The sequence below is a fragment of the Pseudophryne corroboree genome, chromosome 10 (genome assembly GCF_028390025.1).
Source record: "Pseudophryne corroboree isolate aPseCor3 chromosome 10, aPseCor3.hap2, whole genome shotgun sequence".
Taxonomy (NCBI): Eukaryota; Metazoa; Chordata; class Amphibia; order Anura; family Myobatrachidae; genus Pseudophryne; species Pseudophryne corroboree.
Window position 1 is genome coordinate 114,321,063 of NC_086453.1, and position 24,696 is coordinate 114,345,758.

The 24,696-nt window shown below is 42.7% G+C and overlaps 1 protein-coding gene across 2 annotated transcripts in view; it reads left to right on the plus strand.

The window, feature by feature from the left end:
- LOC134965074 (sulfotransferase 2B1-like) overlaps positions 1-24,696 on the plus strand; it is a 207,533-nt gene that overhangs the window by 46,624 nt on the left and 136,213 nt on the right. For both annotated transcript variants that reach the window (XM_063941636.1, XM_063941637.1), the window contains one exon: positions 9,658-9,799. In XM_063941636.1, the coding sequence (XP_063797706.1) occupies positions 9,664-9,799 (136 nt within the window). In that variant the 5' untranslated portion in view covers positions 9,658-9,663. The remainder of the gene's footprint in view (positions 1-9,657; positions 9,800-24,696) is intronic.

The following is a 24,696-nucleotide window of genomic DNA, read 5'->3' on the forward strand; positions in this document are numbered from 1 at the left end:
AGGGATCAGGTTCTAGACTGTGCACTTGAATACATTGTACATATGTTACCTTATGCTGCACAGGACTGTGGTGTATTCTCTGCAGAGCATTGCTGTTATTAATCTGTTTCCTGATGCACTGCCAGTATTTACTATATATATTTATCAAGGGGACTAAACAAAGCATTCTCTAATGGTTACCCAAACCTCTGTGGCAGCTGGCCACACTCCCTCTGGAGACTGGCCACACCTCTAAACATGGGTCCCTACAACTGCATTCCCCCCGGTGGGCCCTTCATACCCCAGTCCGCAAATATATGATTAAGCTACCAGTCCATATCAAGGGATGTGCGTTCCTGGCAGTCCCTAATGCGACATGATATTAGCACTCACTCAGGGTCATATACAGTAATTGCCGCTCCCCCAACCCCCTGCCTTGCAATCTCTGCCTTGCTTACTTCATGCCATCAGGCCACCTTCCACTTGCTCATACCTCGTGTCACCTGAGTGTCTCCCCCCTTCCCCTAGATTGCAAGCTCCTTGGACCATGGCCCTCTTCCCTACTTTTCTTACAGTCCTCTTCTCTCACAGTTCAATTACAGCTCTCTCCTACACAGCGAGCATCTATACCTACATCTCCTCTCGCTTGTAACCGTTCATCTCTTCTAACGACTGCTTGCCCCTAGTAGTATGCTGATTACTCCTTTGCTTAATAATAATAATAATTTTATTTAGCGCTCTTTCTCCAATAGGACTCAAAGCGCTTAACAGATACATAGCATAATATAGTACAGAAAATAATGAAGTACAGAACAGCTTTTCATAAAATACAGAAGCATGAAGATACTAAAGGGACATTATGGAAATGATTGAGTAAACAGGAAAGTCTTGAGTCTACTTTTGAAGGATTCTATAGTTGGGGCCTCTCGCACTGTGCTGGGAAGTGAGTTCCATAGAGTCGGCGCCGCATGACTAAAAGCTCGACCCCCAGATGAATTACGGGAGATTCTAGGTACTGCTAAAAGTCCTTCATCTACAGATCGCAGTAATCAAGTGGGGCAGTAATGGAATCAGAAGCTGCTTCAGGTACCTTGGTCCCTGGTCATGTAGCGCTTTGAAACTCAGTAAGCCAATCTTGAAGATGATTCGCCATCTTACAGGCAACCAGTGAAGGGAGTAGAGTATGGGTGTTATGTGGCTAGAACGGGGCTGGTTAGTTAACAGCCTGGCAGCTGTGTTTTGCACCAGCTGTAAGCGGTGCAATACTTTTGCTGGGAGACCAAGGTAGAGGGCATTACAGTAGTCTAATCGAGATGATACAAATGCATGTATGACTTTTGGCATACATGACTTTTGCTTCATCTCAGCTGTATTGTGTACTGAGAACTGGGGTGCTAATTGTTACCTGTGCTCTGTTTTAGTTTTTCAGTTACTGTAATGTTACAGTCTGTGTAACCTTTATTTCTGTAATGTGTGTCATATGTAGAGATGTGTAGCGGCAATTTTCCGGGTTTTGTGTTTTGGATTCTGTTCCGTGGTCATGTTTTGGATTCTTACGCGTTTTGGCAAAACCTCCCTTAAGAATTTTTGTCGGATTCGGGTGCGTTTTGGATTCAGGCTTTTTTTTACAAAAAACCCTCAAAAACAGCTTAAATCATAGAATTTGGTGGTAATTTTGATCCTATAGTATTATTAACCTCAATAACCATAATTTCCACTTATTTCCAGTCTATTCTGAACACCTCACACCTCACAATATTGTTTTTAGGCCAAAAGGTTGCACCGAGGTCACTGGATGACTAAGCTAAGCGACCCAAGTGGTCAGCACAAACACCTGGCCCATCTAGGAGTGGCACTGCAGTGTCAGACAGGAGGACAGATATCAAAAAATGCCCCTAACAGCACATGATGCAAAGACGACAAAAAGGTGCACTGAGGTTGCTGTAAGCCTAAGCTAAGCGACACAACCACCTGGCCCATCTAGCAGTCTCACGCAGTAGCTGAATGTCAAGAGTGGGCCGCAATTGTTCAGTCCACTGACAGCATCTCCAGTACGCTCCAATCACTTTAAAAAATATATGCAATTGGTGGACTTATACGGCAGTACCCCAGGACTAATACAGCAGTCCCCCCTGGACTCATACGGCAGTGTCACACAGGATGGCACTTTTCAAAAACTAGGCCCCAAACAGCACCTCATGCAAAGAGGTCGAAGAGGTAGCTGTATGACTAAGCCAAGCGACACAAACAATTCCAACTGGAATTATATGACCAAATCACTGGAATTATTTGGCAAGATCACTGTAATTAATAATTATAAATCACTGATATTAATTGGTAAAATCACTGTAATGCTACGTCCAGATCACTGGAATTAATTGGCAAAATCTCGCTATCGCCTGCCTAGTGAAGTGGAATCTAGATGGGATTTGGTACCGGGGACACAATAACTTCATTAATTGTCTAAATCCCACTGCACTAATGGCGGATAACGGGCGCACGTCTAACAGCACATTGATTATACTGAGCACTGATGATACTAAGGAGAACTGACACTGAGCAGCACGATGCAGCACAAGACACTGTACTAGTATTAGTGAGCAGCACAAAAGCCCTCTGGAATTGTCACCCCCCAGATACCACTGTGACTGGAATGATGATGACCTATGCACAGTGACAGGACACTACCACAGCACCCTACAGCAGCAAGATGCAGCACAAGACACTGGACTATTAGTAATGTACTGTAGTATACTGGTCACCACAATGCAGTACAAGACAATGAGTAGTGATATTGAGCACTGATGAGGATACTAGAACTGACACTGGGCAGCGAGAACAGCACTGGACTATTGTACTGTAGTATACTGGTCACCACAATGCAGCACAAGACAATGAGTAGTGATACTGAGCACTGATGAGGATACTAGAAGTGACACTGGGCAGCAAGAACAGCAATGGACTATTGTACTGTAGTATACTGGTCACCACAATGCAGCACAAGACAATGAGCACTGATCCTGAGCACTGATGAGGATACTAGAACTGACACTGAGCAGCGAGATGCAGCACTGGACTATTGTACTGTAGTATACTGGTCACCACAATGCAGCACAGATACTGAGCACTGATATTGAGCTTTCCACTCAGAGAACGTAGCCACGTCCTCTCGCTCTCTTGACAATGCACGAGTGAAAATGGCGGCGACGCGCGGCTCTTTATATGGAATCCGAATCTAGAGAGAATCCGACAGCGGGATGATGACGTTTTGCCTCATTCGGGTTTTCCGAGTCAGGCGGGAAGAACCGAAGCTGCCTCGGACCCGTGTAAACCACGTGGAGTTCGGGGGGGTTCGGTTCTCGGAGAACCTGAACCCGCTCATCTCTAGTCATATGTATGGCGCTGCAATTCTTTTGTGGTGCCTTATTAAAAATTTTAATAATAATAATAATAATAATAATAATAATAATAATAATAATGTTATGTAGTGTAATAGTAGCACATACATGAATATATCTAAATTGAGAGCCAAGTCACCTGAAGTAACCCCTAGATTCTCCAAATGGCAGCTTCAGCGATATTATTTTCAGAAGTGTGGGAGATAACTTTTCTCTTTTTATTAAACTACTAGTAGTAAAAATAACAGTTATTCCCGTGGTCCCATAGTCACAGTACAAAGTCTGCCACTTTGAAAGGTCAAATTAGTTCAATCAATAATGGAGATAAGTGACGGAATAAATAAACAGCAAGAATTGCACAATACATGAAACGAGCTACATCAATCAGATTTTTGGCTTCAAGAAAACAAATTGAAGAATTTATCATAGTTATGAGCAATAACATAATGGTAGTACGTAAGAGCCATAGCCAGCTCTTGACATAAAAGGACATTAGGATGAAGAAATAGGCACCACAGGCTCATCAAGACTATGATCTTCTAATGTAGGTGCATCCTCCATATAATGAAAAAGTGGTAGCTATACAAATGCACCAAAGCTCCCCACATGATTTATATAAAGAGTGTGGCCTGGGTACCCATCATGCCCCTTTATAAGCCAGAGTCCCCTAATATCTTTTATTTGTTATCCAATCCCTCCTCATATACCATATCATACCTCCCAACATGACCCTCTCCAGGAGGGACACAATGCTCCGCTTCTGGACTTCCCTCTTAATTTATGATTGTCTGCACCTGTTTTGAACAGGTTAATGGGTAAGAAAGGTGTTTCAGCACAGGTGATGGCAATCCTAAATTAAGAGGGAAGTCCAGAAGCAGAGGATTCTGTCCCTCCTGGAGACAGTCATGTTGGGAGGTATGCCATAAGAATCCTCTCATATCCGTTTCTCTGATATCAAATCTGGGCCCCTTGTGGTACCTTAAGTGGGGGTGGGGGGAGGGTGTAGTGGGTGGGTTAAGTACAAATTGGAAGTACCTAGTCCTTGGTCAGCTTCTCGTTTGAGATACTCTTGCTGTATCACACCCTCGCAGAGAGGCAAGGACAGTACCCAGAACAGACACTAATATGTATGATTTAGATGGTAAGTAAAATAATTATGGTACTTATTCTGCAACCAGGATGTATGTTTAACTAGTGCAGCTCAATTATTCAAGGATAAAGATATTATCAATGTATACAATAAATCTTGCAATAAATGCATTAACACTCTTACTTTAGTTCAACACATATAAACACTTCTAAAAGACATTAACATCCTAACGGGCGGAATGTACAGAACTTTGCAATTTGGATGCATACATATTGCCATTGATAACATGCCTAGAGAACTTAATAATGCCAGTATGTATGCACAAAGGTGATTAAAACTGCAAAGGGAGTTCTTCCGATAAGAGCTGTACTTTGCGATGATAGAACTTCTGGATTTATGACCTGGGAGTCCTTCTGCACATGCATGGCGGCTGGCCAGCGTATGTGCAAGCCACTGGGGACACTGGGAAAAAAGTCCATAAGCTTCTTTTAAGCAAAACTATCTATAGAGGGGATTGCTCATCTGGTACCAGCTCCAGAAGGTTTTGCCCATATTTTGACCTTAGTGCACCACGCCAAAAGTATTAAAAATAAATGCAGTATATGTCAGCCTCCATACTCTGTATCACTAGTAGTATATATTATCATTTATCAACAGTGAGGCTTACAGCACATACTAACTCTGACAGGAAAGTCTTTGGATAACAAAGTCCAATATGTAATAACCTAAAACAGAGAACTTGAATGGTTATAGTTTAGTTCTTTATAAAGACATTATGTCAGGTCGTTGCACAATGAGACCTTTGCATGTTGGCTAGCAAAGAAATACACTCCTCATTCATTACAAAAGGATTTCATTCAGTAGATTAGATCTTCCTAAACTCTGCTATTACAATCCAAGTTTAAGGATATCAGTGCTTGAGCAAAGGTGGCTTAACTAGTAGCTCAGTCAATTTAATCTGAACTCAAGCATGGATTTTCCTTTAAAACTTGGACTGCAATGGCAGAATATGTTTTTCCTATGATTTGAGACTTGCTGTATGTAATAAATTCCAAGTTGGCTGGAGGTTCGGGTTCTGGGCTGAACTCAGACTTTTTTTAAAGCGGCAATTATTTACAAGGCATGGTTTTTCTTTGTACACGATTGCCACTTTAAAAAAAACTTCAGAGTTTGGCCGGGAACCCGCACCTCCGACCAACCCGGATTTAATTACATATGACCCTCTGAGTGTGATTACTAGCAGCTTAAATTTCCTCATCCAAATGGTCTGTTCCTCAAGGTCAGACTCTTCCTCCAAATGCATGCACAACAATGTAGATGGATGGAAGTACTGGTCACTGAAGCTTTATTTCTATTCTCTTAGCTCTGCTTCCTGCTGAGACTCTAGTGGCTTTGCTGAAAGTCTCTGTCACTCTAATCTCAAATTGTCTTCACTCAGCCCTGATGTCTCCATCTCACAAGATGGACACCACAGCTGTTCTACTCACACCCTCCTCAAACCAGCTTCCATCTGATCTCTCATAGGGCTTAATTCAGACCTGTTTGATCGCTAGGGTTTTTTTGCAGTCCTGCGTTCGCATAGTCACTGCCCATAGGGGAGTGTATTTTCGCTTTGTAAGTGTGCGAACGCATGTGTAGCAGAGCTGTACAAACAGATTTTGTGAAGTCTCTGAGTAGCCCAGGACTTACTCAGCCGCTGCGAACACTTCAGCCTGTCCGGGACCGGAATTGACATCAGGAACCCTCCCTGCAAACGCTTTTTCCAAACATTCCCATGAAACGGTCAGTTGACACCCACAAACAGCTTCTCCCTGTCAATCTCCTTGCAAACGGTCATGTACAAACCCATCGCGGAGCGGCTATCTGCTTTGTACCCGTGCACCGCGCCCGCACATTGCGGTGCATTCACATGCGCAGTTTAGGCCTGATCGCCCGCTGTACGAAAATGCAGCCCAGCGATCAGGTCTGAATTCAGCCCATAGTCCCTGCCCCACTGGAGTGTAATTCCCTAAAACACAAACAGTGTTCTTTATGGGCAGACTAGATGGGCAAATTGGTTACTATCTGCTGTGAATTTCTATGTTACTTTCCAGATATGAGCCCATGCTTTGATTTCTATCAGCAGCATTTAACCAAAGTGAGAACATTTAATACCCCTCTTAATAAGGATAAGTGTGTGTGTGTGTGTGTGTGTGTGTGTGTGTGTGTGTGTGTGTGTGTGTGTGTGTGTGTGTGTGTGTGTGTGTGTGTGTGTGTGTGTATAGTTCTTCATAGAAAAGTAAATCACATAATTGGGTGACAAACAAATTAATTGTTTTAGTCAACCTAACTAACATGACCACCTACTGTAGCAAAGTAATTTAATACCACTGACCTTGGTAGACTGTACATTATCATTCAATATTTCAATATTAATAATTGTATTTATAGTGCTTTTCTCCAAAAGGGCTCAAGCCACTCCTGACCCAGAATAAATACCATGCATTCCAATTAATTTCTAGCACCACAGTACCAGGAGTAGTAGATGTTTGATCCAGGAGGGGAAATGAAAGCCCTTAATACGTCAACTCAACCCATGACGTATTAGTAATCCTGGAGCTAAAATTACTGAATACTCCCTAATCACTAATCTGATGTTTAGTCTGCCCCATCATGGCCCTAATAATAGCGTCACCTACTGTCTTTGTCTATGTGCACTCAACTTAATATCTCCTGCATAGTTAAATTAGTAAAAAGTTGTACTTGGTGGTTGTAATTGTGGAAAGTTGGGTGAGGTTACTCGCTAGATGATAAAAGTAGGTCATTATTTATTTATTAGCAGTTTCTTATATAGCGCAGCATATTCCGTTGCGCTTTACAATTAGAACAACAATTATAGAACAAAACTGGGCAAAGACAGACAGACAGAGGTAGGAAGACCCTGCTCGCAAGCTTACAATCTATAGGGAAATAGGCATTGATACACAAGGATAGATGCTACCTGTCACATAATGGTTCCCCAGGTTGCTAGGTTCTTAATGGGTTGTATATGATATGATCACCCAGCAATGTTGGAAGACAAAATGTGAGTTTATGTGGACTGTACAGAGGGGATGTAACATGATAGGGAAGCTGTGAAGGTTATGTGTGTGGGTCTGAAATTTGGTAGGCTTGTCTGAAGAGATGAGTTTTCAGAGAACGTTTAAAGGTTTGGAGACGAGAGGAGAGTCTTATTGTGCGTGGGAGTGCATTCCACAGAGTGGGTGAAGCCCGGGTAAAGTCCTGTAATTTTGAGTGGGAACAGGTAATACATGTGGATGAGAGACGCAGATCTTGTGCAGAGCGGAGAGGTCTGGTAGGGAGATATTTTGAGATGAGTGAGGAGATGTATGATGGTGCAGTTTGGTTAATAGCCTTGTATGTAAGTAAAAGTATTTTATATTTGACACGGTAGAATACCAGTAACCAATGGAGGGACTGACAGAGCGGATCAGCAGATGAAGAACGTCTGGCGAGGAAGATTAGCCTCGCAGCTGCATTTAAAATGGATTGAAGTGGTGATAGCCTATGTTTGGGAAGACCAGTAAGGAGACTATTACAATAATCAATGCGGGAGATGATGAGTGCATGGATTAGAGTTTTTGCAGTGTCTTGTGTAAGATAAGGGCGTATTGGATATGTTTTTAAGGTGCATGTAACATGATTTAGAGACAGATTGAATGTGTGGAACAAAGGACAGTTCAGAGTATGTAATAAAAGTAGTATGTTAGTAAACTGACAAACAAAGAATATATTGGAAAATATGGCAGGGAAATGGAGAGATACATCAGAGTAGTCAAAAGAAAATGAATATATTTTAACAAAGAAAGGGTATAATAAATATGTTATACAAATTAAAAACACAATATGGAGATAACTTAAAATATATTCAAGCAAAGAAATAAACCGATATAAAAAGTCTAAAACAAGAAGAAAATCTTCTGTGTAAAAATTGGAACACACATAACTATAAAGAATTACATCATATTATCAAGATGGGCTGCGTACTGTAGCTGGGGTAGTCTGCCATGTAAGCGCAGACTTTTATTCATTTTGCAATAGGTTAGTTGATTCCTCAGCAATATAACCTGGATCCACTGTGTACAATCCACTAGGGAAATATGTGCACCAAGATCTGGGCCAATATGCAAGCATCATCATTGTGTAGGCAGTACAACCATCCATCAAGCAGATCATAGATTAGAGTATAATGATTATTATTATTGATGCCGGAGGGATTCTGCCTCTTGTCTAGATCAATATTCTTCTCATTTGTCCCCTAATGATACACACTACAGGAAAATCCTAGAATAAACCATGGCGTCTACTGCACACAAGGGAGCGTTTGAGTAGCGTTGTCGGTCTGTTCAATTTTAAATGTTGCTATAGCTGCTATTCTACATAGCTAAGAACTATAACTTTTATGGTTTCTACAGAGAAAGGGTTCATGTCTCTGAATTTCACACCCTATGTGCCCCACACATTGATGTTTCCAACAGAGTAGCAAAGGAAGCAGTTACAGAGCATTGTGCAGCTGCCGCTATTGGTGCTCTGCTATGTCTGTAGCCATTAAGTTCACTGCTGTGTGACCACTGTCACAAGAAAAATCACAGAATACTGTGTGTCAGAGTCATCATTCTTCTTTATTCCTCCTGACATTAAAATCTGTCCATAGGGAAATAAAAGTTTTTTGATCCATTCCGCTTTTAAGCAGTAAATGCAGAGCTGGGTAAGGGTGGATTGGTGACGATGAATAGACTGATGCCGCCATTAAAGCAATATTAGAGAAGATGAGGGCTGGGATGTCCCTCCCTGGAAACCTTGGAGCTCCATCAACATTTTGCTACGGGGCCCTAAGGTTCTGTTTACACCCCTCATCTCACTGTATACTGACTGTGAGGTACAGTATCTTTCTTTAACCCAGTACTGAACTGTACAGTAGTTTAGCAACTTTGTATTGTATAGCAGACCACCATGGTCCACACCGTCACCCAATAATTACTGGGATATAGCGCTTATCTAATCACACCACCTGAACACTAGCTGAAACCTTCTTCAAGATTACTGGCTGCAAATACTTTATCTCTAACTAGGTCTTTTCAGTTCTTTGTAAGGTAATATCTAAAAAGTTGAAGATTTTAATATCTATATATTGTTTTAATCTGTCTGCAGATAAAAATGACATTTGATTATTTCACATACAAAGGAATCAGATTTGCCAATCAAATACATTCAGAGGAGAGACTCAATTATGCAGAAAATGGATTTGAAGTTTGGGATGATGATGTCTACAATGTAACTTACCCCAAATCAGGTAATAAATAATGATGTCTACAATGTAACTTACCCCAAATCAGGTTTGCGTTGTTTTTCCATGATGACTAATGTCTGGCTCACGTGTGTGTGTGTGTGTGTGTGTGTGTGTGTGTGTATATATGTGTGTGTGTATGTATGTATATATATCCAAATGCACCCAAACTTCTAGGATCCGAGCGTACTTGAGCCAGGTGTTCCTGTCAGACTCTGTTTCCAAATCAAGGCAAAGCGTCATACTCCTGGCGTCAGATTCTTGTGGGTTTTGAATTTTATGTAAGGGACTCGCAGCCGTGACTTGGCATCATTTCACTTTGTTCTCAGTAATACTGCTGTGTGCTGCACTGTACTCTGCTGGTTAAAGTGGCTGTGCTGTGTCCAGAAACTCTGGACTCCATACAAGTGGCTGTCCTGTGTCTATCTGCTCCACTGCTGCCGACACATCTGTCTAGTGTCCAGTGCTGTTCTCGGCTCCAGTGTAAAAAACAAAAAAGTTAAAACTTTTTTTTTTAAGTAATCAAAAAGCTTTAATGTTTAGAAAAGTTAGAAAAAGTTTTGGGCATTACCCCACAGTGCATCCGTTATGTAAAAGTACTGTGACTCCACATGCCGTACCCCACTGCGTTCACTCTATCAAATACAAAGGTAGATGTACTGTATGAACCTGCATTATGTACTTTAGTGGTAGCTGCACATAGTATGTTTAGCAGATACAGCTTCTACTTATGTGTTATTGTGATCTTCTGGGAAATTGACCGCAACAGTTGTAGTATTAACCTACTAAAAGGGGAGCTACTGTATATCACGCCCCTCATTAAAAGTTAAAGGTGCCAATGTACAGTATTGAGTCTTTGAATCCAAAAAGTTTCACACCTAGCTATTTCTTTTTTTTTTAAGATTTCCACTTCTCTCTCATCTTGAACTACCGTGTGTTTTACCATTTTAATAGATACATTTAGTAATTAAGTGTTCCTGACATTCTGCAAAATGTCTAGGGACACTGTATGGTCACCTTACTGTATTTGGAAAATTCCTTATATGCCAAAATTTTGTTTCAACTGTCTTTCAATCTTCCCAATATACTTCACACTTTTTATCATGTACTCTATATCACATGTGGTGTTTGACAGTTCATAAAACTTTCTATTTTGTTGGCTCTGGAGTTATTAAAATGACTAAAGTTCATACTTTGAAGTGAGTACAGAGATAAAAGCCCTTAGATTTCCTTATCCAATTATTATCTTTTATCATGGGGAGAATACTAGGAGCCTGGGAATCTTTTAAGGATTTTGCTATTCTGAAAATATTTTTTTTCTTTGTTTTTTAAAGACCTTCCCAAGGATTGAATACAAGGAGAGAACATTCAAATATCTACTCATTATATTCCTTATTTGTTTTTCTTTATTGTTCTATTTAGTTATAAAAGAAACAAAAAAGAACTTAACTTTATCCTGTTTATCCTTATAGTTCAATAACTCACATAAGGAAATGGCTTTAGCTTTTACTACATTCTTTTATCAACTTCTCTGGATATTTTTTCTCTATTGGCTGTGTTTATTTTACATATTTTGGCATCTGTTATCACTGTTATAACACAGGATAACCAATAAAATGGGGCACCAATATTATATTATAAATATGTCTCCAGTATACCACCAATAAAATGGAACCTGTATTAATTACCATGGGTGTTTTGTGGGTAATAAGAGAATTTTCTCCCACCCGGTAACAAGGAAGCTCCATCTAGAAGAGCCCTCTCCGTCCCCCAAATCTTTATTTAAACTTAGCAAAGTAAAAATGTATTTTCTAACAGTAAGATTGATGAACTGGGCGGGCGTGTACACACGCCCGCCCAGTTCAGCTATCAATCACCGCCGGCTGCATAATGTGTACGGCCGGGCGGCTGATCGCCCGTACACACACAGCGATACATCGGCCGTTCAATAGAACGGCTGATATATCGGCCAGTGTGTACCCACCTTAACTGCAATTATCCTCCTCATTTACAGTATTTGTAAGGTGTCAGAAATAGTATACCTGAATACTAACTAAACATAATAGCAAGATGTGAGCACAAATACAAGCAGGTGATCCTCCCACCAGGCGTCAATGTGCAAGTTCTGCCACTGAACTTGTTGGCTTGGGCACTGCTGCTCTCCGATCTTCATCTCTTCATCTTGGTGACTCTATTAGTTTGCTCCCTCCACAATGGGAATCAACCTGGGACCATGGGCATGGCGGCCAGACAAGCTACCGTTCGGCCACAGAACATGGCCTTTTGCTAGGACACAACATTCAATTCATACTATAGGCCGCCTACCCACCCCTTCCCTTCCTGTGAGACTTCTTATTTCACAGACAGGGAGAACAGCTTAAATGAATAACAAAAGAGTATGTAAATGAAGGGCTCATGCCGGCTTTGGTTGGGGGAAGGGACCCAGAGAGAGGTCCTTTGCAATTGTGTGTTTTGTTTTGTTTTTTTACTTTGCTGCTACATTAGTGTAAGTGATTGCGAGCGGCCTAGCCCAATATACAGTATAAGCAGTAACTGCTTACACACTACTCCTTGTGTAAAGAGACACAAACTCATGTGTTTATAGAAGCAGTGTTTCTTTGGTCCTGACACAACACAAATATTTTCTACAATGGCCCTAAAGCCCACTGTTGAGTGTGTCATTGCTGCCCATGCGTTATTGGTGAAATTGTAAATATACCCCAAAGTCTTTCTTTTCTTGTTATATTGCAGTGTGTCCCCAACTGTGTAGAGTGCTTTTCACTGTGTGCATTGGTGACGCTCAATCATTTCATAATGCAAGCTAATCTTTTTCTGTGTTCACATTTCTAGTGAATGTAGGAGTCCTAAACGTGTAAAAAAATAATATACATCCGATCGTTACTTAATTAGGCCTTCTGTCATCTGTATGCTCCTGGAACAGTGATATTAATGGTTATTGTGATTTATTAATTGCTTATTCAAATGCCTCAGTGTTGTGAATGTGTTTGTTTTATTCTGCACCTTTTACTTTTTTTGTCTTGATATACATTTTATGTCATTTGGACATTGAAGGAGCTGAGGGAGGTGATGTGAGGTGGTTATTGTACAGTATATTGGACCTCATTCTGGTCCAGTTGATGTTGCTACTTCTTGCTCATGGGTCCTGCTATGTAGGAAGTAGGATGGCAGCAGATTGTCAGTGATAGACAGTCTGCTGCCACTCTGGGGAGGGGTGGCAATTACCTCAGTTTCCCATAACGGAGGCATGTTTCTGCTGTTTAAGGGAGAGAAGAGGCCATGGATCTCCGCAAGCTGCCTGATGGGGAGCCAGTGATCTGATCAAGCAAAAGGATAAAAACAGCGCTACCAGGTGCTAATATTCATACAAATATGCACATTTTAATAAATGATGTTAAATACCATAAACACATACACATAAAATCAAATGAACATCAAATACAAATAAAATAAGCCTCAATGCCAGTAATATGACCAAAGTGATTTGGCCAAGTGATGATTGAAAATGTTCCAATGCTTTAACATGCAATGACCATTTGATAAAGCAGCCAAACAGACAGTGAAACGCATTAGGTTGCCAGCCTATGACCAGGACGTCGCCAGGCCAGTGATTGGGACCATCTGCAGTGGTCCATGCAATTGACCATCCGTTGCTTTTTATAAATTTGGACATTTATGTTTGGGATGACCCACAGTGGTCTTTAGAGCTCTTACCCATTCAATATTCACCCATCCGGAGACCGATCCAGAATCTGTTTATGTGGACGTTTAATAAAAGGGGAGAACCACCATTTACATTGGCGTAGGACAGAATCATCTTCACCTCGCTAGGTGGAATACCCGGCTATCTTTCCACTTGGGACCTGGTAATTATAAACCGGTTATCGGTGCATGGTCATTGCATGTTAAAGCATTGGAACATTTTCAATCATCACTTGGCCTTTATAGAGTCCATGGAAAATCACTTTGGTCATATTACTGGCATTGAGGCTTATGTTATTTGTATTTGATGTTCATTTGATTTTATGTGTATGTGTTTATGGTATTTAACATCATTTATTAAAATGTGCATATTTGTATGAATATTAGCACCTGGTAGCGCTGTTTTTATCCTTTTGCTTGCTTTGCCACATGTGGTGACTGACTATCACCCTAATCTAACAGCCGCTCAAGAAATCAGCTCTGTTAAAGCGCCCGGAAAGAATATACTAATTTATTAGTATATTTTTAAAAACATTTTCTGTTAGCCAGTGATCTGATGCCTGCATCCTAGGACACAGGTGAGATCACAACTGCAGCAGGAGGTGTCTACTTGTAATAGACACCTCCTGCTCCATCACCATACAGCGCTATCACTGCTGCTTCCAAGGAAGTGACAGCCACTCCATCTACATCTGAATTAGGCCTATTTTTCCTATGTTTTATATAATTCACTAGAATAGTTTCTGTATGTCAAACTTTATTATTGTTCTTAGACACAATGATTTTTTTTTTAAATAACAGTTTTTATTTAGGTTTCAGAAAGACAAAATCCAAGAGTAATAGTACAGTTCTCATACATTGTCCGAAAAATAACAGAATTGAATAAATGACATAAGTCTACATCAGAGGATCTCAAACTCGGTCCTCGGGAGCCCACACAGTGCATGTTTTGCAGGTAACCCAGCAGGTGCACTGGTGTATTAATTACTCACTGACACATTTTAAAAGGTCCACAGGTGGAGCTAATTATTTCACTTGCGATTCTGTGAGGAGACCTGCAAAACATGCACTGTGTGGGCCCCCGAGGACCGAGTTTGAGAACCTCTGGTCTACATAATACAGTAACCCTAGGGCAGAGTGCTCAATTTGCCAAACGTGTACTTCCAATCTTGGCAACAAACAAATAAGAAACATAACAAATGCAAAACAGAGAAAACATCAAACAGTGTAAGTAGAGAGATAAGAAGAAAGAGTACAAGACAATGACACAAAAGGGGAAACGAGAAGACAAAAGTAAAACTCTACAATATTTGTGTTCGTAGGAGCGGCATTACCAGGCATTGGTATAAGGAGGTAGAAGAGGAATATCTATTACATTAAATCAATGTCAGACTGAGGGGAGTGCAACTGCGACAAATCTGTGGAATCATTAGGGAGTATGGTATGACCCTGCCGTCCCCTAAATTCCCTCCATTTCATCCAATTTCTTTGCACCGAGGGAGGCGATATAGAATACGCACCTCCTGCTGTTTCAAACTAGAAATGCTTGTATTATTAATAATAGTGTGGATGGTGGGTATTGACTGTGATTTCCAGAGTTGGCCTATTGCCGCTTTAATGGATATGAGGATATGACCAGCAACATACCTATTACAGTTCAGTAGGGCATGTGTTGAATAGTGGAATAAGGCAAACATGGGATTCAATGGCATCTCTAAACCCAGCACTTCCCGCATAAGAGAGAACACTTCCGTCCACAGCGGCCTAAAGAACGGGCACTCCCAGAAAATATGTAAAATGTTGCCCACATGCCTACAATTTCTCCAGCAGAGTTGGGACATCGAGGGCCAAATGCTATGAAGCCACTGCGGAGTGAAGTACGCCCTGTGACACAACTTATAAAACATTTTGGAATGTTGGAGACATTTAGAAATTTTGAAACACATTAAGGAGATCGTGTCCCACTCCTCCTCTTGGAGAACAATGGAAAGATCACTTTCCCATTTAAGCTGCGAAGGAGTCTTAACCATTTTGGTCAGAAGAACAATATACTAATACCACTTAGAAATTCCACCTCTATGACCAAGGGAGGACAGTCTAGAGTATAAAGGAGCTGGAAGGGAAATGGGACATCTCATCCCTCCAGCACAAGAATAAAGGCAATGGCGTATTTGTAAGTATTTAAAGAAGTCATGTTTAGGTATATTGAAATGGGAGTGTAAGCTAGAGAAGGGCGCTACACTTCCTTTCCGAGCAGAGATCCTTCAGAACCACAATCCCAGCATCTATCCAAGCTTCCAACGTGAGATTAGGGATGAAACTGGCAATAGTTCTGATAGGCAGGTTCACTGCTGGCAGCGAGATAGCTGGGTCAGACGCTACCACCAGATGCCAAAGCTTTAAGGTACTTCTAATCGCTTCCCCAGGGCCCTGCCATTTTGGAACACCATGAACAGGCAGCACGAAGAGATCCCTTATGTCAATCAATCCCAGAAAAGACCGTTCAATAAGGACCCATGGTTTAGGGTTGTGCGTGGAGAACCAGTCCCGAGCCTGGCTGAGAAGACAGGTGGAGTGGTACGCATCCAAACTGGGATAAGCTACCCCTCCAGCATTCTTTGGTAAAGTCAAAACCTGCCTAGCAATGCGGGGTTTAGACCCTTTCCAAATAAAGTGAGAAAAGATTTTGTTAGCCCGCACACTAAGAGGTTTGGGGAAGCTACGAGGGATAGCCCTGAACAAGTAGAGGAGTTTTGGGAGCAGTATCATTTTGGTTGCAGAGATACGTCCTAGCCAAGAAATTTCGTGAAGGGACCATTCTTTAATTTATTTTTCAAACGTACTTAATAAGGGTGTATAATTGCAATCATATAAATCCCTGTCTAGCGAGAGGTGAATACCCAAATATTTAATAGACCTCACTTGCCAAGCATTTCTGTATCTGTCCTTTAGCAAAGTCAATGTTTGTAGTGGAGTATGAAACGGTAGGGCTTCCGTTTTAGAAGTATTCAATTTATAGTAAGATATACTAGAATATGTATCCAGGATATTATGTAGGACTGGGAGGGAGGTATCAGAATGGGTTAAACAGAGCAAGATGTCATCTGCGAATAAACTGATCTTGTGATTCAATCCCCCTATCTCGGGACCTGTAATGGTCGTATCAGACCTAATAGTCTCGGCCAGGGGCTCGATAGCCAAAGCAAAAATGAGGGGTGACAATGGGCAACCCTGTCTAGTGCCGTTCGATATAGTGAACCCCCCTGACAGACACCCGTTAACAAACACCCTTGCAGAGGGAGCGGAGTACAAAGCAAAGACAGAATCGAAAAACCTCCCACAAAATCCAAATTTACTGTGAACAGATCGCAGATATCCCCAATAGCAGAGCCGGCCATAGGCATAGGCAAACTAGGCAATTGCCTAGGGCATTTGATATGCCTAGTGGCACCAGCAGCTTCTGCTGATTAAAATGATATGCGGCATGCCTATATTCTGTGTGTAGCATTTCATATGCAGATACAGCCACAGTCTCACACAATATATAGGCATGCTGCATATCATTTTAATCAGCAGAATCTGCTTGTGCATCCTAGCCACATAGCAATACAAATTGAGGCAAGATTTATGAGGACACATCTGTATCCAAGCAGAGGTAGAGGTCACAGTGTTAGTGGCAGTGTGAGTGCTGTGTGCATGTGAGTGGGTTGGTTGTGCAGTAGTGTTCGGAATATGTGTAAGGAGCAATATGTGTGTCATGTAAAAATGCATTAATAATGTGCAACATATGTGTAAGGGGCACTATGTGTGTCATTATGTGTATACGGGCATTAATAATGTGCGGCATATGTGTAACAGGGTACTACTGTATGTGTGTCATTATGTGTATAGGGGCACTAATAATGTGCAGCAAATGTGTAGGGGGCACTATGTGTGTCATTATGTGTATAAGGGCATCAATAATGTGTGGCATATATGTAAGGGACATTATGTGTAAAAGGGCATTAATAAAGGTTGTCATAATGTGTAAGGCACATTATGTTTATAAGGACATTAATAATGTGTAAGGGGCATTACTGTGTGGAATTATGTGTATAAATGCATTACTAATGTGTGGCATTATGGGTATAAGGTGCTCTACTATGTGGCGTTGCGTATAGAAAGGGCACTACTGTGTCGTCTAATATGAATAAAGAGCAATAGGGTGTAGTGTAATGTGAAAAAGAAGCAATTCAGTGTGATGTAATGTGAAGAAAGGGCTCTACTGTGAGGAGTAACGTTTATAAGGTAAAGTGATACTACTGTGGGATGTAATATGAATTATGGGCACTATCGCATGATCAAATGTGAATAAATTTGCAGTACTGTGTGGCGTAATTGGAATTGGGGTTATTGTTGTGTGGCCATGCCCTTTGCCAGCAAAAACACACCCCTTTTTGGGCTGTGCGCCAAATGTGCGAACTGTTCCTATTTAAAATATAGGGGGTACAAACACCAAAATAAGGACTACTATGGGTGAGGGGTGATGGTGCTGGGAAAGAGGTGCAAGGTCAGAGGCGGAACCAGCGGTGGTGCTAGGGGGCACCAGCCAAAATCTTGCCTAGGGCATCATATTGGTTAGGGCCGGCTCTGCCCAATGGAGTCTGTCGAACGCCTTTTCGGCGTCCAATGAAAGAATCAAAAGGGGCGTTTTATGTGCATTGCAATACTCCATGACGTTATAAACTCTCCGAGTGTTGTCCAGGGCCTGCCTGCCTGGGTCAAAGCCAACCTGGTCAGCAGCTATGAGAGGTGGTAATAGCGGGCAGAGGCGATTAGCGATAAGCTTCGCAAAAAGCTTTACGTCTGTGTTTAACAAGGCTATAGGACGGTAATTTTGGACAGATGTAGGAGGTTTACCTGGTTTAGGGATAGCAACTATCTGTGCTTCAAGCATTTCCCTAGGAAACCGCCCTACATCTGAAGCCTCATTAAAAACTGGCAACAGTACTGGGGCCAAGTCAGCCTTGTATGGTTTATAGAAATTGGATGGGAAGCCATCAGGACCAGGCACTTTATCTATCGGGAGATCATCAATAGCTGCTTTTAATTCCTTTAAGGTCCAAGGGGAACTAAGGGACAGGCAGGTCGACGAGTCCAGCATCGGGAGGAAGATTTTATTCAGAAAAGACTGAATTTCAGTCTCTAAGGGCTGGGGAGTAGCTGGGTCCGACTGTAAACTGTACAGTTGAGAATAATATTCTGCGAAGGTGTTTGCGATATCATAAGGATCGAACACTCTGGAGCCAGTGGAGGAACAGATATAATGAATTCTAGCTTTAGCTCGTTTACCTCGTAATTTCCTGCCCAAAAGTCAACCCGCCTTATTTCCAAATACATAAAATCTCTGGTTCAGGCGAGCAATATTACGTTGCACCTCCCGAAGAGAGAAAATATTCACCTTCTCCCTAGCAGCAAGCAAAAGTTTAAAAACAGTTCTATTTTGTGGATTAGCCTTATGCGCCAATTCAAGTCTGTCAGCTTCACGTTCAGCCAATCGTCATTCAGCATTTTGAGAGCGTTTGAGCCGTGAAGCTGCCTGAATTGCCGATCCCCGTTCTACTGCTTTAAGGGAGCACCAGTTGTTAAAGATCGAGGTGTCTTCTGGTTTGTTAATTTCTAGATATAACTGTATAGAACGTTGTATGACAAGAAATGCTTCAGGATGGCTAAGAAGGAAATTCCACAGCCTCCAGGGACCTGGAGATACCTTACGGGTACCTGGGTCCCATACTACCAATAATGGGGAGTGGTCAGACCAAGACATCGGCAAAATGGTTACTTTCCTAATAGCCGCTAACGACTCCTTATCAGTCAACAAAAGGTCAATTCTAGAGTACGAGGAGTGGACATGCGAGTAAAAAGAATAGTCCCTAACCGTAGGATGTTTAGTCCTCCACACATCGTAGAGATCATACTCCCCGAGTACGTGTCGAAAACCAGCGTTCTTATCAGAAGCAGTCCTAATCATAGATGAGGTAGTTCTAATGGGTCTGGATTTATCCATAGAGGGGTCTACAACCATGTTAAAAATAAAATCCCCCAATATTATAACAGCCCCTTTAGCCTGATTCTGTATTAGGGAACACAATTTCCTGCAGAACTCAAGTTGCCCAGAGTTCGGCGCGTAGCATGAGACCAAGGTAACCACAGTATTCTCGAGACGACCTATTAATATAAGGTACCGACCATCGGGTCCACTATTTGGGATTCTAAGTTAAAAGGACAGTTTAGGGAGAATAGTATCGCAACACCAGCCTTTTTTGAGGGGCCATTAGCCATATAGCAGGTAGGGAATCGGCTATCGTTAAATCTTGGGGGGTCAAGTTTCCTAAAGTGAGTTTCCTGAATAGCTACCACATTCACCTTTAGTTTATAGAAGTAGGACAGTGCTAATTTACGCTTCTGTGGGGAAATCAGGGGCAGATGTATTAACCTGGAGAAGGCATAAGGAAGTGATAAACCAGTGATATGTGCAAGGTGATAACACACCAGCCAATCATATCCTAACTGTTAATTTACATATTGGAGCTGATTGGCTGGTGCCTTTATCACCTTGCACATATCACTGGTCTATCACTTCCTTATGCCTTCTCCAGGTTAATACATCTGCCCCATAATCCCTTAACATTCAGTGATACCAACTTAACCATAGCTGAGTAACCGGGGAGCGAGCTAACCGCTTAAACCAACATGTACATAGAAAAACACTACCAGATCCTGAACACTCTAACACATCAGAGCAATAAACATGGGGAAGACACGACACAAAAGGGAAACAAACAGAGGGGGAAAAGAAAGAGACGACAGAAAAACGAAAAAGAGAAAGCAGACACCGTAAAGATACAGAGTCATAGTAAGGCGCCAAAACATCCAGCACCTCACACTACAAGATAGAGAGGTTAGTGGCCAACCTCCCCGCAATCAAATAACCGAAAAACACAAAACTTGGTAACCATATGGTCATACGGCATAGAGAACAAATAAGGGAAAGGCAATATAAACATGCTATCTTGAGTAGATCACTGAGTTCTAGATCCAGCAAATTATCATAGTGCCTAAAACAAAGATATCAATATGAAACATTTTGCGTACACCTAGCTCCCAAAATGTAACGTTAAACAATGCATAAACGATCAGAACTGGAAAAAAAAGGGAAACATGAACTCAATAACGGTAATCAGCAAAGGCAATGTCCATAGCAACCCTTATAGCAAGACATTATGAAAAGATAGCACCAGCTCCATGATGGGCGTTCCTGGCAAAGGAATGCAGCACAGGCAAGGCCCTATTTCTCAACCGTCGACCAGTCCTGCTGGAGTCGGCGGTCAGGAGAGCCGGTCCCGCGATCTCCCCCTAAATTCCATTTATGAACAAGTCTCATACCGTCTTCTACTAAAGACACAGCAATAGTAGAACCTTCTCTAGAAACAGGTGCGTGGGGAAGCCCCACCTATAAACAATACCAGCTTTCCGAAGAGCCACGGTGACAGGTTGAAAAGAACGTCTTTTGGTGAGGGTATACTGCGATAGGTCACCAAAGAGTTGAAGCAAACCTAAAGCCTCAGCTGTGTCAGAAGAAGGTCTAGCCGCCTTGAATAGGGACTCCTTAATGTGGAAGAAGTGGACTCTCATTAGGACATCCCTCGACAACTCCTCGGGAGCACTGCGAGCCTTCGGAACCCTGTGAATACGGTCTAATATCAGATCAGATGAAGTGGCGGAGGGCAGGAGTTTCTTGAAGACCTCAATAGTATAGTCATGAAGGCTGCTATTAGAAACTGATTCAGGGACCCCCCTGAGCTTAAGGTTGTTTTTTCGCGAGCGATCTTCCAGATCCGCCACTTTATCCCTCAAGGCAGCTACTTCCCCCTCAAGGGCAGTGGCGTAACTACTGCCCCCGCAGTCCTCGCGGTGGCTTGGGGGCGAGGGGCTGCGGGGGCGCCACTGACTTAGAACAGATTGACATGCGGACGAGCGTCCGCATGTCAATCTGCGGTCTCCTTCCCTCCGCTGCTGTGTTGGAGGGACACGGAGGGCACCGCGCGCGCCTCTCCAGTCCCTCCTGGCTCTCCGGCCGATCTAATAAAGGAAGTGCCGTTCGTGAGCTCTGATTGGCTCACGAACCGGCACTTCCTTTATTAGACCTGCAGGAGAGCCAGGAAGGACACGGGAGAGGCGCGCGCTGTGCCCTCCGTGTCCCTTCAACACAAAGGAGCGGCGGGGGTGGGGGAATAGGGGAGCAGGCACTGTGGGGGAATATCTGGCACTGAGGGCATTTACCTGGCGGCACAGTGGGGGAATATCTGGCACTGGGGGCATATACCTGGCACTGTGTGGAGGAATATCTGGCACTGGGGGCATATACCTGGCACTGTGGGGCAATATCTGGCACTGGGGGGAGCAGGCACTGAGGGGGCTTATGTGACACTGTGGGGGAATATCTGGCACTGGGGGCATATACCTGGCACTGTGGGGTAATATCTGGCACTGGGGGGAGCAGGCACTGAGGGGGCTTATGTGGAACTGTGGGGGAATATCTGGCACTGGGGGCATATACCTGGCACTGTGGGGGAATATCTGGCACTGGGGGGAGCAGGCACTGAGGGGGCATATGTGGCACTGTGGGGGAATATCTGGCACTGGGGGCAAATACCTGGCACTGTGGGGGAATATCTGGCACTGGGGGGAGCAGGCACTGAGGGGGCATATGTGGCACTGTGGGGGAATACCTGGCACTGGGGGCATATACCTGGCACTGTGGGGAAATATCTGGCACTGGGGGCATATGTGGCACTGGGGGGGGGTATATTTGGCACTGGGGGCATGTACCTGGCACTGTGGGGGAATATCTGGCACTGGGGGCATATGTGGCACTGGGAGCACGGCCCTACCAACAAGCACTACCCCCTAGCAACGAGCATGACACCCAGTGCATGAAACCCCTGGCAACGAGCATGACACCCTGAGCATGAAAATCCCTGGCACCGTGCATGGAACCCAGAGCATGAAACCCCTGGCAACAAGCAGGTAATTTAAAAGTAATTAGAAGCCTTACTGTAGAACTTAATGTGTAATGGGCATTACGGTGTGTGGCATAATGTATCACGGACATTGCGGTGTGTGTCATAATGTGTCAGGCATTACGGTGTGTTGTATACTATATCACGATCATTGTGGTATGTGGTATAATGTCTCAGGGTCATTGCGGTGTGTGTCATAATGTGTCACAGACATTGTATGTGCTATAATGTATCAGGGGCATTGCAGTGTGTAGCATAATGTATAACGGGCATTGCGATTCCTGTCATAATGTGTCACAGGCATTACGGTGTGTGGCATAATGTGTCGGGGGCATTACAGTGTGTGCATATTGTGTCATGTGCATTATTGTGTGTGGCATAATGTCTAAGGGCCATTGCAGTATGTGGCATAATGTATACTGGGCATTACTATAAGGAGGAAAAATGACAAATAATGTAAGGGGCATGAATCAGGATTATTTTTCTTTCCTGTGGTGGCTAACGTCTGGGCGTGCAGGTTGCAAAACTGGGGTATAAGGTAGTATTTCCCTGCAATGCCACGCCCCTTTATGCGAAGCCACGCCCATTTCAACGAAGCCACACCCCCTTTTGGCGGCGTCCCTTTTCTACTGCCAATTTTTTTTTGGGGGGGGGCGCCGAAGAACTTTTTGGCTTGGGGGAGAAAAATTTCTAGTAACGCCACTGCTCAAGGGTATTGTGAGAGTCGATGAGGGTGTTATGAGAGCCCACCACCTCGCCCATTTTTGTTTCCAGCTGACCGGTTCTCTCGCCCAAATCCTCAATAGAGCTCTGACAGGATTGCAACATGGCCCGAAATTCTGATGCCACTTCGTCCATAAACTGGTGTAACAGAAGCTTCATGTTAATAGCAAAAAGAAATACAACTCTGCGCTGGACAACAAAAGGCAGCAATCAATACCTTCTGGTGTTATCAAAACCAGAAAAAACAAGTATACAATGCAAAAGATGATATTATTTTGCGCCAATTTTTAATGGTAGATAGGAAATTTCAGTTATACAGTTCTTACTGTGAATAGTTCATTCGTCTTCTTAAGTGTATTGACTCATCGAATGGGGATGTTCACATGGAAAAAGAAAACAAACAAAATGTCCCAATGTATAGTATTGTCTTGATGGTAACAGTCAAAAAGATAAAAGAATATGGGATATATTCAGATCCTCCACTCAGTGGTGATAGAAGGCATAATGGGATCACCCAAATAAGTGCGGTGGTCAGGGAAAATTATGCTCACTTCAAAGCTTACTTTCAAAAAGTCTGGTCCATGCATATAAAGGTATCTTTAAATGGGTCCTGGGATGGCGTCCTCTAATGGGTAATACAGCCCCTCCACAGGATATATATGGAAAACGGGAACAAGAAAGATGCTCCAATGTGTAATACAGGTATGAACTTTTTAAAATGGAGAATACAGTAACCTTTAAACCGTGATGTTAGTAGGTAAGGGTCACCCACGAAGTGTGTCTCAATAATAAATGATGCTCACTTTAACGCTTACATAAAAGCGATGGATCCATACATATAAAGGTATCTTTCGATATTCTTTATCATCTATTCATCTGGCATGAAATCGTACATGTATGCTTACTTGAATTTAGCGTTGTCCACTCCTATAGCGGTTTCTTTCAGATCTCCTTCCCCATGTGTATGGAAGTAGGTAAAAAAACCGTTTGTATATAAAAACGGACTTTATTAAATAAAACAAAAAATGATAAAAATATAAAAGTTGCTTTTACACAGATACAGTCACCTGTTTCAGGGAAGGTGTAACAATGACAGCACAAAGTGGCAGATGAATAATCCAAAGGGCCCAAATTACCACTTCCACATGAGCTGAATCCCCCAGGTAACAGATCTGAGCAACATATGTTGCCTACTGTCAAGGCTTCGTTATCCTCCAAAAGTGGCGAGGAAGGGGAGTTATGAGTTGAGGATGCGGTCGCCATAGGAGAGGAAAGTGTAGGCGAAGGGGTCGGTCCGGACGCAGGAACCCCTTTCTCCTGAGACTTGTTACGATAAGGAGAAGGCTTAAAAAAGGCGACTTGAGAAATCTGTTTGGAGGCTTTGTGCTTCTTCGGAGG